This window comes from Macaca fascicularis, chromosome 1 (genome assembly GCF_037993035.2).
Source record: "Macaca fascicularis isolate 582-1 chromosome 1, T2T-MFA8v1.1".
NCBI lineage: Eukaryota > Metazoa > Chordata > Mammalia > Primates > Cercopithecidae > Macaca > Macaca fascicularis.
The window spans coordinates 140,805,704-140,824,056 of record NC_088375.1 but is presented as its reverse complement, the minus strand read 5'-3'; the positions used below and the strand labels follow the sequence as shown (position 1 = coordinate 140,824,056).

At 48.3% G+C, this 18,353-nt stretch overlaps 1 protein-coding gene across 3 annotated transcripts in view; it reads right to left on the bottom strand.

Annotated features, from left to right (window-relative positions):
* The window catches only part of BCAR3 (BCAR3 adaptor protein, NSP family member), a 121,613-nt gene that overhangs the window by 18,509 nt on the left and 84,751 nt on the right, over nt 1-18,353 (bottom strand). For 2 of the 3 annotated variants that reach the window (XM_005542694.4, XM_005542695.4), the window contains 4 exons: nt 11,666-11,794; nt 8,386-8,828; nt 2,801-2,904; nt 1,083-1,735 (listed from right to left, as the gene is read on the bottom strand). In XM_005542694.4, the coding sequence (XP_005542751.3) occupies nt 1,083-1,735; nt 2,801-2,904; nt 8,386-8,828; nt 11,666-11,794 (1,329 nt within the window). Of the gene's footprint in view, nt 1-1,082; nt 1,736-2,800; nt 2,905-3,750; nt 3,927-8,385; nt 8,829-11,665; nt 11,795-18,353 lie in introns of those variants that run through there. The other variant, XM_015451425.3, reaches the window with a different exon arrangement.

The following is an 18,353-nucleotide window of genomic DNA, read 5'->3' as shown; positions in this document are numbered from 1 at the left end:
AAGCAATTCTCCTGCCTCAGCTTCAGAGTTACTGGGATTACAGGCATGCACCACCACGCCCAGCTAATTTTGTATTTTTAGTAGACATGGGGTTTCTCCATGTTGGTCAAGCTGGTCTTGAACTCCTGACCTCAGGTGATCCACCACCTTGGCCTCCCCATGTGCTGGGATTACAGGCATCAGCCCCCATGCCCGGCCATTTTAGAATTTTTCTAAATTGAGGAAGGATTATTTTTAAAACGTAGCTTTAAAGATGTTTATACTAAAGATCATTTTAGTAATAATTATGTAATGCATAAGTATAATGTAATAAAAATAACCAAGGTCTGCTACTCCAGAAACTACATTTTCATCTACAGTCTACTCTCCTATAGCTTTGGCTTTACCAGTTCTGATGGAGCTGAGGCAAGGGGGTAGTTTTTTTTTTGAGACGGAGTCTCGCTTTGTCGCCCAGGCTGGAGTGCAGTGAAACCATCTCGGCTCACTGCAAGCTCCGCCTCCCGGGTTCCTGCCATTCTCCTGCCTCAGCCTCCAAGTAGCTGGGACTACAGGCGCCCGCCACCTTGCCCGGCTAATTTTTTGTATTTTTAGTAGAGACGGGGTTTCACCGTGTTAGCCAGGATGGTCCCGATCTCCTGACCTCGTGATCCTCCCGCCTCGGCCTCCCAAAGTGCTGGGATTACAGGCGTGAGCCACCGCGCCCGGCAAGGGGGTAGTTTTTAAATAAGCACCAGGTGTGAGAAGAATTCTGTTGCAGCTGCTGACGCCAGCAGGGATGGGTGGGAGAAGAGGGCGGCCCCCACCCACGGCAGCAGCCTGCCATCCCTCTGTCTGAGATGAATTTTATAAGCTTCCTGCTTGGGCAAAGGTTGTCCCAGCTTGTGGTTCCCACCCCTTAAATAAATTCCCATGCTGGTGTTATCTTCGGACTTTCCTATGGGCAAAGCACTTAATGGGTGAGGCAGAGTGAGGCCAGACGGATACTCTCCTTCCAAACCTACAAAAGCCAGAGGAGCACCGGGACTACCAGCTCTTACCAAACCTTGAAAAGCCAGAACAGCACCAGGACCCCCAGCTCTTACCCTGCAGTCCATGCTCAGTATGTGCTGAGCGATGACCTTGGGGTCGTTGTTGGTGAACAGTTCCTTTGCACGTTTCAACATTGCTGTTTCCAGGGGCTTATTCTCAGGGGGAAGGAACTTGGACTTAAAGTCATTGGGCCTGAAGGAGGAGACAGTCTCCAGGAGGGGCGCCACAAACTCGCCCTTGTCCCACTGCCCCTTCTCCGTCTGAGCTGCCGCAGGTTCCCAAGGTCTTTCCCTGTCATCATCATCAAGGATCAAGTAGTTGATGCCAGAGTTCCGGGGACCTAGTGCCCCATTCTGCTTGGCTGTGAGCAGTTCTGTGGGGCTTCCCTGGGCACATAAAGGTAGCTTTGCTCCCCTGCCGCAGCCTGTGGCAAACGCTGGGTTCAGTTCACAGTAGTTGGCCTCTGAGTTGAGCCAGGCAGAGGGAGATGAGGGAGCCTTGAGGAACGGCACCTTGCAGGGCTTAGGAGGCGGCTTAGGGCACAGTTGACTGTCTGATCCCCTCAGCGCCTCCCCAGCCCTGGCGTCCGAGGAGACCCTCCGAACAACTGCTGGGCTCAGGGCGGGCTCGCTTCCCGTCCTGAACACGGGTGAGTTTGGGCAGGGGCTTGTGTCCACACCTGAGGACTGAGGTGGCAGCTTGCAGCCTGTGGGGGATAAGAAAAGGTCAGAGAAAGCTCATCTGTGTGGAGAATATAAAACAAACAGAACCAGAGCGGCGGCGGCCCGGCCCTCCGTTCATGCCCGTGGGTTTCAATTTTCATTTTCATTTCCAAAAGAAAAGTCAGTGTGACTGTCCCACGCCCAATCTCACGGAGTCTACAGCGTTGTGAGGGCTGGGCTGGGCTGGCCCCATCCCACACTCCTGGGTACAATTCGGAATCCCGGGGACTGCTGACACCTGGGCTACAAACGTTGTTGTATGGTCATAGAAGGCTTGGACAGTCAGAATGATAAAGTATATGAGTGAGGAGGGCACGAATAATGTAATCTTGCCCTAAGAAACAGAAGTTGTTAGCCACCTAAAACGCCACTGTCAAAGGATGGATCCCAGCCAGCTTCCAAGGGAGAGCTGGAGACAGGGAAGGGAGAAAAGGCATTGGGGTAACCCACACGGAAGTAGTTTATGCAGGGGTATTAGGAAAATCCCTTTGTGGTCCCAGGGAAAGTCAGTTATGAAAATGATGAAAAACAACCCCCCGTCCTACAAATGTAACTGCTTGGTAGGTCTCCCCACACCCCATACCTTATCACTCTTCCGGCCTTGAAAGCAGAATGGAGAGGAAGGGGAGTTGGCCTGGACAGCTGTTCTGCCAAAAGCCCCAGGATCCACCCACCCACCCGGGAAAAGGGAGTAGGCTCATTTGTCATGAAGTCTACCAGTTTTCAAATGGGCTTGAATCAGAAAACCTGGGTTCAAATGCTGGGTGATTCTGACAAGTTACTTAACCTGTCTGTGCCTCAGTTTCCTCAGCTGTCAAATGGCAATAATCATGCCTACTCTGAAGGCTTGCTACTAGGCCTAAAAGCTGGCATACAGTGTCTAGCTCAGCGCTTCCCAGCTGGATATAATTCTGCAAACCCATTCCCCTTCAGGCTGCAAGCTGAGGCAAGTGTCGGTTTCAAATGAGATGACTAGATGGGGCAGGGTAACAGCTTGAAGGAAACCAGAGTCACAATGACGTTCTCCCTGAAAATTCCCCGAAACATACCAATCGGCAGGTAGCTCTCTGACTGGTGGGCTTTGAGGGACAAGGCTCTTCTGTCCTGCATGTGATCCAGGCAGGCTGGCTGGCTACCACTCTTTTCTTTGTTTCTGAAGCAAAAGACAAATAGGACGGAAACATGTATTAAAGTGTAAACTAAAACCTTTAGGCAATGCCATGGGAACTTAAACAAAAAAAAAAAAAAACAGAAAACTGCTCGGAACGAGAGTGCTACAGCATACCCTAAAAGTATAGGAATGTCTGCTGGAGAAACAAATTACTGATGGGGTGATTAATAAATGACTGCGTGTGCTCCATCCCCCTGTCCCCATGACCAATGCAGCTAAGTCCTAGGATGCCTCCCCTGGGCCGTTCCATCCTGTTGAACAGAGTAGGGTAAAAGTTTTACGATACTCCCCGGGAAAATCTGATGAACTGGAATGTGGACTTTTAACAGAGCCCAAAATTACTTACAGGCCCGGAGGGAATGGCTTGCCTAACTAACATGCATTTTCCACATGCTCCACAGTGTTACAGTTAGGAAGGAAGCTGTGGGGAAACTTCCATTTTGGTGCAAATCTCAGCATCCCCCAAATAACCTGCAGGACTGCCTGGGGAGGCTGCCATCCCCAACCTCCTGGCTGCTCTGGGGGGACCCCCCACACAGCCTCCTCCTGCTGAGCTGGGAAAGGCACCGCCATGGTCACCAAGCAGCAGTTGGGAGGCACGCTGCGTAACCACACAAGGAAAAGGTGGAAGGTAACTTTCAACACACTTGCTGTTATTCCTTCTGTCCCTTTCCAACTCAAATTGGGAATTTTTCCAGCACCAAGCACCAGAATCTCCCTAGCTAGAGACGGAGGCACTGCACCAGCCAAGTTGTCATGAACTCTAATTGGCCTTCCCATAAGCACAAAACATTCTTATGTTACAGAAATCATGAAGTTCTTTCCTACCTTTACAAGCACCAAAGAAAAAACAAATCAAAACACCCCCAAACTCCGAGCAACAGGGAAATTCCAGCAACCTTTCGAAGATAAGGTAAGACCGAGGGCAGATTACAAAAGGAAATGACTCCTGAGAAGTGATATTGAAGTAGTGACCACTGCGGCTGGACTCCAGGGGCCAGAACGGCAGGGCTTGGAATGCAACCTGCCTGTGAACACACACCTTTGCCCAGGGCAGGCCACCAGCCAGCCAACTAGCAGGACCCACGTCAGGGCAGGTGGCACCTGGCCAGAGCTGCATAAGGGAGCCAGCCACTGAAGGACCTTGGGGCAGGGCAGCAGGCCATAGGCCATCTTTTCCCCTCCTCCCACTTAAACATTTCTGGGCGTGCTGCCTGTACAAAGTGGTGACAAGTTCTAGGAGGATCTGCATTCCAAAGGGCACACAGAAAAGTGGCTCTATTAGGCCTGACTTGTTGACTTAGAGACTTTCTTAGTCTTTTTTTCATTTCTTATCTTAGAAAGTTTTTAAACTAGGCTCATTCAGGGCCAACTAGAAGGCCTTCCCCACAGCAGTGGTTCTGTTATCTTGCCAAATACACTCCCACTCTGTGCATGACATTAATTCCCTGCTTCAACCATTCAGCAGCCAATCCCTCCCAAAGGAAAGAGAAGAAAACGTACCTCTTGTAACACTGTAGGGGATCTCAAGTCCAATCCTATTACTATGAAAAGGAGGATTTCTAAATATCAGATCTTGCCTCCCTCCTTGCAATTGCCCTGATTTTTTGTTTGTTTGTTTTGAGACAGGGTCTCGCTCTGTTGCCCAGGCTGCAGTGTAGTGGCATGGTCATGGCTCACCGCAACTTCAACCTCCCAGGCTCAAGCAATCCTCCCACCTCAGCCTCTCCAATAGCTGGGACCACAGGCACATACCACCACGCCCATCTAATTTTTATATTTAAAACAATTTTGTGGATACATAGGTGTATATATTTCTGGAGTACATGAGATCTTTTGATACAGGCATTCAATGTGAAATAAGCACATCATGGCGAATGGGGTATCCACACCCTCAAGCATTTATCCTTTGAGTTACAAACAATCCAATTACACTCTTTATTTTAAAATATATAATTAAGTTGTTTTGACTATAGTCACCCTATTGTGTTATCAAATAGGTCTGATTCTTTCCAAATTTTTTTGTACCCATTAACCATCCCCACCTCCCTCCCACCCCTGACTCCCTACCCACTACTACCCTTCCCAGGCTCTGCTAACCATCCTTTTTTTTTTTTTTTTTTTTTTTTTTTGAGACAGAGTTTCACTCTTGTTGCCCAGGCTGGAGTGCAATGGCGTGATCTTGGCTCACCGCAACCTCTGCCTCCCAGGTTCTGGTTCAAGCAGTTCTCCTGCCTCAGCCTCCTGAGTAGCTGGGATTACAGGCACGCACCACCATGCCCAGCTAATTTTTGTATTTTTAGTACAGATGGGGTTTTACCATGTTGGCCAGGCTGGTCTCGAACTCCTGACCTCATGATCCACCCGCCTCGGCCTCCCAAACTGCTGGGATTACAGGTGTGAGCCACCGCATCCGGCCCACCATACTTCTACTCTCTGTGTCCAAGAATTCAATTGTTTTGACTTTTTGATCCCACAGATAAGAGAGAACATGTGATGTTTGTCTTTCTGTGCCTGGCTTATTTCACTTAACATAATGATCTCCAATTCCATCCATGTGGTTGCAAATGACAGGATCTCATTTTTTTATGGCTGAATAGTACTCCACTGTGTATACGCACATTTCCTTTATCTGTTCAGCTGTTGATGGACACTTAGGCTGCTTCCCAATCTGAGCTATTGTAAACAGTGCTGCAACAAACATAGTGCAGGTTATCTCTTTGATATATCTCTTTGATTTCCACTCTTCTGGGTATATACCCAGCAGTGGGATTGCTGGATCATATAGTAGCTCAATTTTTAGTTTTCTGAGGAACCTCCAAACTGTTCTCCATGGTGGCTGTACTAATTTACATTCCCACCAACAGTGTAAGACGGTTCCCTTTTCTCCACAATCCTCACCAGCATTTGTTATTACCCGTCTTTTGGATATAGGCCTTTTTAACTGGGGTAAGGTGATATCCGTTATAGTTTTGATTTACATTTCTCTGATGACCACGTTGAGCACCTTTTCATATGCCTGTTTGCCACTGCAGCGGCATGATCTCGGCTCACTGCCTCCTGAGTTCAAGCAATTCTCCTCCCTAATAGCTGGGACTACAGGCATGCACCACCACACCTGGCTAATTTTTGCATTTTTAGTAGAGATGGAGTTTCTCCATGTTGGCCAGGTTGGTCTTGAACTCCTGACCTCAGGTAATCCACCTGCCTCAGCCTCCCGAAGTGCTGGGATTACAGGCGTGAGCCACCATGCCCAGCCCATTTGTATGTCTTCTTTTGAGAAATACCCATTTCTCAAAAGAGCAAATCTTTTGCCCATTTTTAAAATCAGATTATTAGATTTTTTCCTATAGAGTTGTTTGAACTCCTTATATTAATTTTCATATTTTTTGTAGAGATGGGGTTATGCCATGTGGCCCAAGCTGGTCTCGAACTCCGGAGCTCAGGCAATCTGCCTACCTTATTCTCCCAAAGTGCTGGGATTACAGTTGTGAGCCACTGTGCTGGGTCTGAGTCTGACATTCTGCTCCCCTCCAGATAATAATTATCACGAGCATTTCCCTAGCATCTCCTATGTGCCTGCACTGTTCTGAGCACTTTGCATATATTAAATCATGTACACCTCACAAGCTCCATCTTTCCAGATAAAGAAGGTGAGGCCCAGGAAGGTCAAGTCGCTTGCCTATGGTTGAACAGTTGCCCAGTGTGGAACCAGCATTTGTGCCTGGCTACCAGGTCCCCAGCCAGATGCTGACTAGCATGTGCCAGAGCCTCCAGGCAGCACACAGCTGTCATCTGCATTCCACACAGAGTCCTGTATTTTCCTCCCGAAGTTTTGCAGTATAGAAATGACAGTTTGTGACATTTCCTCATGGACCAAAAAGAAAACCAGTGAGTAGAATAAAACATGTTGGTTTACGTGCATAAGATTAGAAGCTGGGAGACGGCTCAGGCTGCTGTGTGACTGAGGGGCTGGACTGGATCTGTGTTCTTATGCCTGCCTTTTCTCTCGTTTCCTTTCCCAGTGCTTTTAGATAATATGCACAAAGACTCTGAGCTCCATGAAAGATCGGCCCTATACAAATGCAGCCCACCATCGCTGACATTTGACAGCTGGGTGCCTAGGATCAGGGAGGCCTGATTTGAAGCCCTGATTTTCCACCAAGTGCCCCGAATCCTTCTCTTCCCCCATTCCCTGCGATTCAGAATACAGCCCCATGCTCTCTGCATCTCCTATCTTAGACATCTCATCTGTTCTCATCAAGTGAACCACCCTTTCCATGTGGACCAAGCCCTAATTTAAGTTTTCAGCCCTAACTCATCGCCTGGACCCCAAAACTGCTGCTGGACTCTGGCACTCAACAAAACCACATCTTCCAGCTCAGATGAAAAAGTGTGTTTTGGCCGGGTGTGGTGGCTCAAGCCTGTAATCCCAGCACTTTGGGAGGCCGAGACGGGCGGATCACGAGGTCAGATCGAGACCATCCTGGCTAACACGGTGAAACCCCGTCTCTACTAAAAATACAAAAAACTAGCCGGGCGAGGTGGCGGGCGCCTGTAGTCCCAGCTACTCGGAGGCTGAGGCAGGAGAATGGCGTAAACCGGGGAGGCGGAGCTTGCAGTGAGCTGAGATCCGGCCACTGCACTCCAGCCTGGGCGACAGAGCGAGACTCCGTCTCAAAAAAAAAAAAAAAAAAGAAAAAGTGTGTTTTATCCTCCACAGTGCCCTTCCTCCTGGTCACTCCTGTGGTCTCCAATGTGCCCTCCTCTGACTCTACCACGTGCAGAAGAGTCCTGGGAGGCCAGGCTCCTGCATCTCTCAACTCTCCCTTCGCTCCACTCCTGCAGCCAGGGCCCTCCATGACTCAGTAACTGGGTTTCCTGTTCCTGTCTCACTCCTCGCCCCCAGTACATTGCTGTCCATTTCTATTCTTAGGACACCGTGTTCACTATGCTGAATCTGTGCAGCTCCCTCAAAGCCCTGCACCTGGCATTAAGGCCCCCATGATATGGCTGGGGCTACCTCCCTAAGCCGACTGCTATGGGTCCCTTGCACAGACCCTTTGTTCCAGCCCCATCAGCACACTCACTGCAAGCTCTTCATGGCATTTTCTGTCCCCACACTTATGCCCATGCTGTGCCTCCCACCTGGAACACCCCCTGCCTTTTACAGCATCTATCCAAATTTCCCCCAGCCGTCAGACCAGCCTAAGCCTACCCCCTTCACAAGGTCTCCCCTGTAAGTGCCCCCACAATCCTTCCTCAGCTCCTGTACCATTCATTGCTGGCCCTGCTCGGCTAGGAGCTGATCGTGCACTGCCTCATGACTGCTATTCCGCGAACAGTCAGCATCCCTATTAACACCTTTTATTTCTCTGTTCCATGATGAATTCTTCATCTGCCTAACTAACCTTGGGCACCCCCGGCGCCCCTCATAGTCCTGAGGAGGAGACCCTGACCTACCTGAGGAGGTTTCCCCTGGGCAAATTCTGCTCTCGGGCCTGGACGCCACCCATGGTGAGGCTCAGCCTCTTGGTCACGTCTGGCCTTCCCTCGGTGAGGCTGCCCTCCCGGGCCTGGCCTGGGGAGATGCCATAACGCTCCTCCAGGCACCGCAGGGGCACCGTCCTGTTGATGGGCTGGAAGATGATGGCGCCACTCTGCTGGGAGATGGGCCGGCGGTTGCCCACGTAGCAGCGCACCAGGCCAGGGATGGAGTCGAAGCTCTCCATCTCGAACTGGTACTGCACGCGGCTGTAGGCCTCGCTGAGCCGCAGAACCGTCCGGTTGATTTTGAAGTGCTGAGCGAGGTTCTTCCACTGACAGGTCAGGACAAAGTTCCCAGGGCTGGACAGAGAGTCACGAACTAGGAAGTCGCCATCTCGCTGCACAAGGTTTTCCGACACCTTTGGGACAAAAAGGTGAGTGAGGGGTAGGAAAGGCAAATTCACATTCCTTCTAAAAGCTTATGGCTACCCACTTCTCTGGGCCAACAGAAGACAATGCTACTATGTCTCTTCTTGGGCCAGTTCTTTAGTTTTTCAAATAGCAAATTCATAGGAGATCCAATCATTCATTCAAGAACTGTTCATTGACCACCTACTCGTGCCAAGAACCACTGCAGGCTCAGGGGATGCGGTGGTGACAGCGGCACCGAAGAGCCCAGCTCATGGAGCTCCTGGTTTTGGTGGGAGCTTCTGTTTGAGTGAGGATAAATAACCAACAGCTATGCACGCCAGTTGTAAGCTCAGGGAAAAAGTGAACCAGGAAAGGAGGCAGGGAGTGCTGGGGAGGGGATGAGGGCTGTCCAGTAAAACAGGGTGGTTGGGGAGGTGTCACAAGAACATGATGTTTATACGGACCTGAATGACGTAATGCAACAGGAAATAAGAAATGAGAAAACGTGTGCCTGGCAGGCCTGATTTTCCCTCCCCAACAAGTGGAGTGAGAAGAAAGAAGGTATTTGTTGGTGTCCAGAAGTCGTCCTCGGGGCCCTCTCCTAAGACGCCCCTCTCCAGGCCTGGCCAATGGGGAGGAGGACTCTGCATGCAGGACTAGGGTATAGATTCTGGACATACCAATTACTGGCTAGGAGGCCTGGAACAAAGTCAGGCTGGGGTCCATCTTACAGTTACTATGAGGGTTATGTATTTGTATACACAACATATGCAAGCGCTGGAACACGGTGGATGCTCAAAAATAGTTAACTAGCATGATGCTGCTGCTTATAGCAACTGAAGAATTTATAATGTGGTACAGCCTGGCTGTTCCTGTAGCCTGACCACCTGGGTTTGCATCCTGGCTCAGCTGTATGACTCTGGACAAATTACATAATCTCTTTGTGGCTCACTTACATCATCTGAAAAACACAAATGATAATATTACCTACGGAATGGCTATAAAGATTTAAGGGGCTAAAATGTTAGCAATAACTTGTTATTATGGTTATGGTTATAGTGTTCAGTTATCCAGTTTGGAACGATTTATCACTGAAAATTAATACTCATGGCTAGTAATAAACAAATTTGATGACCATGATAAGGAGACGGACAGTGGTGATAGTCATCAGTTTTATAATTCTGACAATTTTTCTGGGACATTCCAATATTTGATCAACAGTATACTTCTGCTAGCTCAAAAGAGTAGGCTACCATGGTTACTTTAAAATTGCATCTTTGCCTTAAAAATGTTTTCACATAGAAATTTCATTTCTTAGAATTGAGCCTGTGAAAATAATTGTAGGTATGAACATAGCAATCATAAAGGATGTTGGTCAAAGTATTAGAAACACTCTACGTGTCCAATAAATTGTGGTGCATGCATACCGTGGACAGATATACAACATAGTCTGGTGCAGAAGAATATTCTACAGTGGGTGAAAATTCCCAGGACACAGTGAGTGAGTAGAATGGGCTACCAAAAAAGTATATGCAGTACGATCTCATACTTGATTTCAAAAAGCCTGGGGTGATGTCTGTACACAAAAGTATTCATCATGGTTATCCCCAGGAGAATTATGAGGAGAATTATGGATAAGAGTTTAATTTCCTTCTTTTTGCTATGTATATTTTCTACAATCAATTTTAAACTTAAAAAAAAGTCAGAATAATAATTATTTATTTGATTGTGCCAAGAAATCTGCTACATTAAAAAAAAAAAAAAAAGCCTGGGCGCAGTGGTTTACGCCTGTAATCCCAGCACTTTGAGAGGCCGAGGTGGGTGGATCACTTGAGGTCAGGAGTTCGAGACCAGCCTGGCCAACATGGTGAAACCCTGTCTCTACTAAAAATATAAAAATTAGCAGGGCGTGGTGGTGGGCACCTGTAATCCCAGCTACTGGAGAGGCTGAGGCAGGAGAATCGCTTGAACCCAGGAGGCAGAGGTTACAGTGAGCTGAGATCGTGTTATTGCACTCCAGCCTGGGCGATAGAGTAAGACTCTGTCTCAAAAAAAACAAAAAACAAAAAAAAACTTAAGACATGATGCCCTTCCCCCCAGCCCCTGTCCACACATTTCCTGTCATGTTGTCCTTGGTTAATGATTGGCCAGGTCAGGTTTACAATAAAAACCCAAGGGAAATTCTATGCCTCAATTCTGCAGACTTACTCTATTTTTCAATTTTTACAGTATTAAATGAAAAAACATTATTCATGGCAATCACCCAAATGACGATCGCACAGTATATTCTGGGCCACGAGTCTGTGGTCATGGGTTTAATTCCCCTTCTTCCCCACCTCTGGTCACGGGATCCAGCAGGGAAGCCATGGAGAGTGTGAATAACTGCCAGCTCACCGGGCCAGAGGCAGCCTTGTTGGTCTGGGCCACCGCCCTCTCTCCTCCCGAAGCTAAGCCACTGCCTTGAGAAGGAGGGGCTGCAAAATGGTCTGAGGCTGCTGGCAGCTGGCCAAGAGTTCAATTACCTGGGCCATACCCCGCCCTCCTAGTTCTTCCGGTTGCTGACCCTGTGGCTGCTGCCTCCCACAGCTCTGTGCTTGCAGACCCCAGGAGTGCTGGCTGTCCCTCTACTTCCTGAACATGTGGATGTGTGCTTTGGGTTCTTGACCTCAGCTCTTCCCAAGGTCTTCTTAGAGAAGGGTCTAAATGAAGCCATTTTTAGAGTATCTGTTTTTGGTTACACAGGAGCTTCCTCCCATGTGGCCTCGAAGTGGGGCCCTGCAGATCATCAGTCTGTATGTTGCCTGAGAGCAGCCCTGTGTGTGCTGGAAGGGATAAGACCAGGTACCTGTCGGGGGATGCGGCCGTGGTACCAGGCATGGCTGCGCAGGTCCTCGCTGCTCAGCAGCAGCTCCTCCTCCAGCTCCTTCTTCAGCTTCTCGGGGGTCCTGTCCATGATGTGCCTCTCCTTGGAGAACTGCAACACAGAGTCAACCATGAGCTCACCCTGCCCAGGCCACACCAGGCCATGCCAGCTGGAGGTGACCGCCTGCTTCACTAATCCAACCAGTTATGCTAAAGCCTGCGTTCAGGTAGGGGAGCCTAGATAATGATTACAAAGAGCTGTGACCTTTCGTTTCTCTGGCCGCAACCATGTAATAAAATTTTCACCTGCACATGGGGACTATGGTAGGAGAGTCCACCAAGAGGTTCCTTTGACCAGTCTACTCAAGCAGCTGGGCAGGAAGGGCCAGAGAGGTGAACAGGTGGCAAGACACAGCAGCCCAGGCTGCTCTCTTCCCAGCGGAGAGCTTCCTCATTCTCCTCCAGGACTGTCCTGACATAGCGTGGGGAGGGCAGCTGTTCCCTTCTGGCCTTAGATACTGGGCCTCTGGGCAGTGAGGCCCAAAGCAGAATCCTTGGGCTGGTAGCGATGGCCCTGACTTCTTTGCTGTTGGTAAACTCAAGTTCAGGAATTGAGTCCGTCTTTAGAAACTTTTAGGGCAAATGGACAGAGCAATTTTATGTCTCTTGAATCTAATAACAGAAGTCTATGTCTTTATTTCGCGTTTCTAATATTTCATTTTTATGACAGATAGGAAACTGAAACAAATTTAAAAAGACAACCCTGGTCCTTCACCTGAGATGTCTGAGAATCACTAGCCTGCGGCATTGCACAGTGGCCACGGCGGGGAGTGCTAGGTGGGCAGCAGTGGCTCCAGGTTTAATTTAGAGCCGTGCCCACTTACAACATGTGAACTGAACCTGGAAACCTGCCCAGTTCCCAGCAAGACCAGGCTTGCTGACCAGGAACCGCTTGCTAAAGGTCCCATGAGCAGAAAAAGGCTGTGTCCCTGTGGTTTTCCCAAGTTTCCCAGCTTGCCTTTCAAACCCCCAAGGGAGCCACACGATTATTACTTATCACACCACTTTTTAAAAATGCTTATTTGTTTTACTTTTTTGAGACAGGGTCTTACTCTGTTGTCCAGGCTAGAACACAGTGGCGCAATCTCAGCTCACTGCAGCCTTGGCCTCCTGGGCTCCAGCGATCCTCCCACCTCAGCCTCTCTGGTAGCTAGGACTACAAGCACGTGCCACCATGCCTGGCTAATTTTTGTAATTTTTTTTTTTAGAGATAGGGTTTTGCCATGTTGCTCAGGCTGGTCTCAAACTCCTGGGCTCAAGCGATCCACCCACCTCGGCCTCTCAAAGTGCTGGGATTACAGGTGTGAGCCACCGTGCCTGGCCTATTATACTACTTTGCACCTCAGCAAAGAAATAGCTCCAAATTCTTTTCCACTCCCCCCCAACCAAAAAAAAAACCCTGGAATTTTAGGGCTAGATTCTTATCCTCTAGTGTTTCTTTGCACACTGGCCCATGAGGCGAGTTAGCTGAAGAGTCACTCGGGGGCTGATTTTTAAACGGGGCCCTGGCTTACTATGTGTTTACTTCTCCCTCCTCTTCTTCTCACTGGGCAGACACTCACTGGGGAGTGTCTGAAGATGGAATTTGCATCAAAGAGATGCTGACGCTGGCTGTCCAGGGTGCCTACAGGCTTTAGATGGTGATGTTTGACACCGTCCGCTCCATTATTAATATTGTGCAGCTTCATCTGAAGACAGCTTGAGTGTGGAACGCAGGCTGTCAACCCGGCCACGCTTTACTGTTCTTTTATTATCTGTCTTGCCTCCCACTAGACTGTAAGTTTCATGAAAACAGAAATCCATTTACTTTTTCCCCATCGCCCTTGAGCAATGCCTGAAAACATCAGGCACTGGGTATTTAGTAAACAAATACCCCAGGATGAGAAAGATGCTGACTTTGCTTAGTTATGGAGATTCTCTCTTTCTCTCTCAAGTTATTTGAAGCCCTGTTTTCGCTGGGCATGCTGCCATTCAGCCAAAAGACCACATTCCTCAATCTCTGTCTCTTCCAGGGAGATGTGGCCACAGGACTCAGTTCTGACCAAGGAGCTGAGATGCGATGGCTGGAGCCTCAACACCATTCTGGACCATGAGTGGGGAGCCACACCTAGGAATGGCTGGGTGGAAGGTCTGATTGAGGCTGGGTCCCTGATGACTGTGGGGCCAACACACCAGCCCTGGGCCGCCAGCCTCCAGGTCTTCTAGGTGATCTACTTTATGGACACCTGTGATTGGTGGGTGTTCCCGTCACTGGCAGCTGAACTAAATCCTAACCCATATTGTGACCTGACCCCCATTGAGTCACCCTGACAGGCAGTCTGCAGGCTTAGCCTAAATCCCTTGTGCTGCACCCTGGGCCCACTTTTTGGTCTGAGCTCTGAAAATGTGGAGATCTGAAAACATACAGCAGGTCTTGCACGGTTCTTTATTGAAAATTTATTTGCTTATATCCAAGAAGCTATTTCCATATTTATCTTTGCATTTTCCTTCCTCCCTGATGTCCTAACACTCAGCCACCTCTCCCTCTCCCCGGCTCCCTTCTCAGCTCTGCTCATAACTGCAAGGCTTATTATCATTTTTTTTTTTTAGCACTTTATATGCATCAATCTTTTATTCCAGGTTTTGAGATAATGCTTTTAAACTAGTTAAAAAATATATAAAATCAACTACCTTGCTACTTCTGTCCATATTACTAACAGAAGAACAGAAAAATTCTAAATTATTGTTCTTTCTCCCTGTAGACTCCAGAGAGGGAATCCTACAGGGTACTATAGGAGGTAGGGTACTAGGAAAGTACCTAGAGAGAGAGAAATGAAGATTTTAAGATTGATGCTCTCAAATAATTTGGAATGAAAGACCAGACTTCAAAAAGTATGCCCTTAAGCTCTTGCATAATTTATGAAAAGTTTGAAGGTTACACAACTGCCTAGACTTGTATTTTAAAAGGGAAGGAGGGAAAGAGAGAGGGAAGAAAATGAGAGGGAGAGAGGGAGGGAGAGAGGGAAACCCAGAGTGAACAAGCAATTGCAAAAGGCTTTCCATTTCCAGCCAGTGAGGGCTGGCTCGAATATACTGCAGGGAGCCATGTGTGCTGCTGGGCGCCTCTGCCTTAGCAGATGATGTAGACAAGTGTGCCAGACAACTGAAGAAAGCAATTCAAAAGGATCACCCCATATGCCCACCTCATGATTAAATAGTGGTTATTTTGGGAGTGGAAACCTTCTAGAACTTTCACTACTGCCTTTGTCACATATATTAATGCAATTATTTTTCCCAGCTGCCTGTATTTTATGAGATCTGGATCTCCCAACTGGGATTTTGCCACTATAGATAAGTATTTTGATGGACTGTAAACCCCACAGGTTAGTGAGAGGTGACGATATAACAAATTGTGGCAAAATGTATCCATCTGTATTTCTGAGAACATTGTGATTGATATCTGTGCTTCTTGGGGACCAGAAATGAGATTCCTGCTTCATAGGACTGGTCATGCATGTCTGTAACATTTGGCAGAATTCTGTAGGCTTCCCACATACAACCTGAATTACTGGTGGCAGTGTCTCCTTCCACTTCTCTACTGCCATGTGGGAAGAATTTGGATTTCTCCCTGGAATGTAACCATTTTGTTCATGGCATAGGCTAGTTTTTGGGACTTGGCTATGAAGCAAATTCTAGCAATTTAAGGTAACACAACAGAGCCTCTGCCTTCAGCAAAGGTTTCATCCCCTCTGTGTGGCTATCGGTCTCCTCTAATTGATCTAATTTATTCTATGAATGCCCTAAGAATCCTCCTGCCCTTCCTCAGACTACTTTTCTAAGGGAAGGGCAGAAGAGATTAGTACTGTATTCACTCACATAATATTCACATGCATTGTTATTGTTTGCATAGCCCAGAATGATTTATGAGAAGAGACAGGATAAGGTGTCAGGTCCTAGGTATTCCAACTGCTTCCAATCTTGGAAAAATAGACACAAGCACATCGTTCAAATCCACCCCAGTTCCTATAGCCTTTTCTCCTAGCTCCTTTCCAGCTCTCTCACATTTGTAGACATCTTCTGAACTCAGTGTGCTTTAAGGACGGGCTGGACTCAAGTCATCCTCAATCCCTCTGTCAGCAAGGGACAGTAGGCATTGTGGCACCCAGAATGAGTAACACGGCTGTGCTCTCTTAGAAAGCTGACACTGAGGCCGGGCGTGGTGGCTCAAGCCTGTAATCCCAGCACTTTGGGAGGCCGAGATGGGCGGATCACGAGGTCAGGAGATCGAGACCATCCTGGCTAACACGGTGAAACCCCCTCTCTACTAAGAAATACAAAAAACTAGCCGGGCGAGGTGGCGGGCGCCTGTAGTCCCAGCTACTCGAGAGGCTGAGGCAGGAGAATGGCATAAACCTGGGAGGCGGAGCTTGAAGTGAGCTGAGATCCGGCCACTGCACTCCAGCCTGGGCGACAGAGCGAGACTCCGTCTCAAAAAAAAAAAAAAAAAAAAAAAAGAAAGAAAGAAAGCTGACATTGAATGTGAATGCAGGACTGTACATTTTCTTCAACTGCCAGGCAGAGCAAGATAACTTGTGAATAATCATTCGCTCACATAAATGCAATAAACGTTAATAATGATTACATTATCTAGTAATACAACTCTTCCTCCAAGATTAAATTCTCTAATATTTGCCCCTGAGTTTGAACCTCATTCCTAGAAGGCATCTGATTCCTTGTTTTTCCAGCGTTTTGTCTTGAAGGGAAGGAGGTGGCAGCAGAGGAGGAGTCAGAGAGACAAGGTTGGTTTTCGCTGCCTCAGCAGAGGCTCCAGCCATCCTGAGCTCACCCCACACAGCAGCTGTGGGCTCAGCCTCGGGAGGGAGGGATGCTGCTGGGCTTTGGATCAAGAACATTGTGCCCACAGGTCTTGCCAGCTTCACTCCAGGGACCAAATCCACCCACAACCGTGATGAGACCACAATGAGACAAATGTGCAGGCAGGGCCCATATCTTGTGCTTCAAGAAATTTGAGTAGTCCTTTTAGAGGGACAGGGAGAGTAAGATAAGGTACTATGTACATAAATAATAAGTATACCTTCAGGAGGAAAGAAAGAAAAGAAGGGAGAGAGAGTTAGTAACTACTGTACATGGTCACCCACTCACATGGCCCCACTTTGAAATGTTTATGTTTGTCCTAGTCATTAGCACTGGGGTCTGAGATGAGATGTAGGTAAAGTGACAAACGGGGCAAATGTAGGGAGTGGATGACGCCCCCTCTTGTCCAACAAAATTGCAGGATAGTTAGAAAATTAATAAGTTACTATAATTGATGCTTTTCATGAAAATCTGAGTCTAGCTACATCTTTCCTATCCCCAGCATTTTAATAGCCCTCATATCAAAAAGTGTTACAGCAAGGTGTTTAAGAGCCACCTCAATCCACAGGCCACTGTGCCACGCATCTGCTGTGTGGCCTCGGGCAAGTGACATTAACTCTGTAGAGCCTCAGGCTCCTCATCTACAAAATGGGCATGATAATATGTCATGAGGTGTTAATAAGGATTAAATGGGTCAACATCGGGAAAGCACTAAGAACATCCCTGGCACATAGCACTGTCAATTGTCATAATAGACTCTCATCAGGATGCTACTAATCTGTTTCTGTAAAATAAGCAGGCTTCCTGTTCAAGGTCTGACGCAGGAGGTTGAAGGAGGCAGGTGTTTGGGAGGGAAGCAGTTAAGGAAAGCAGCCTGGAGCCTGCGGAGTGCCTGGAGGCTGCCTGCCACAGGTTTCTTCAATCCTCACTCACTGCCCACCTGGCCCAGCACCTCTGCTCGGTTACACGGAGAGGGCTGGTCCTAGCTTGCTGGGGTTGGCTCCAAGAAATCATAAATATCACTCTGAATCTGGAAAGCACATCTCTGCAGCCCCACATGGCCCCGGCAAGTCCAGTCTTGACAGGCTGGAATAGCCAGGGCCCAGGAGATGATTGGAAAACACATTCTGGAGGCGCAGAGCCAGGTCCGCGAATGTGCTGGGAACCTTGATTAATGCAGAAACCCACATTTCAGCAGCTCTCCAAGGAAGAAAAGCCATTCCGGCATGAGAGGAATGGAGCTCGGGGTCTCCTACGTGAGCATCAGAGCCTGCATTTCAAATCAGGCACAACAACGGGCCCTGGAGGCGCAGGAGATTCGACTTCTGAAGACAGGGGATGGGGAGGGGTGCACTTGGGCGATCTGTCAGAAACGCCCAGAGGAGGCTGGGGACACTCATTCGCATGTAGGAGACAGCAGAATTTCAAAAAGATGGCATTTGCATTATAATAAATAATTATTTTACTCTATCCCTGCCTGTAAGAAAGGCTTCCTAGTTCCCACAGGATTTTAAATTGTGCAAATCGGCAGGAAAGACTCTTCCCCAGGCCTAGGAACGAGGGTGGAAAGAGGCTGAGGAGGCCATGGCCATCCATTGTCATGACCAAACAGTTGCCAGCATCTGGCTGCCGGTGGGGGATGGATGCCCTCGTCCCTGCACTAGAGGAAGGCACAGTCTCCTTGGAAGATGACACACAAACAGTTTAACACACCCCAAGCTCTAGAAGCATACTGTTTGTCCTGCCATCTGCTCCCT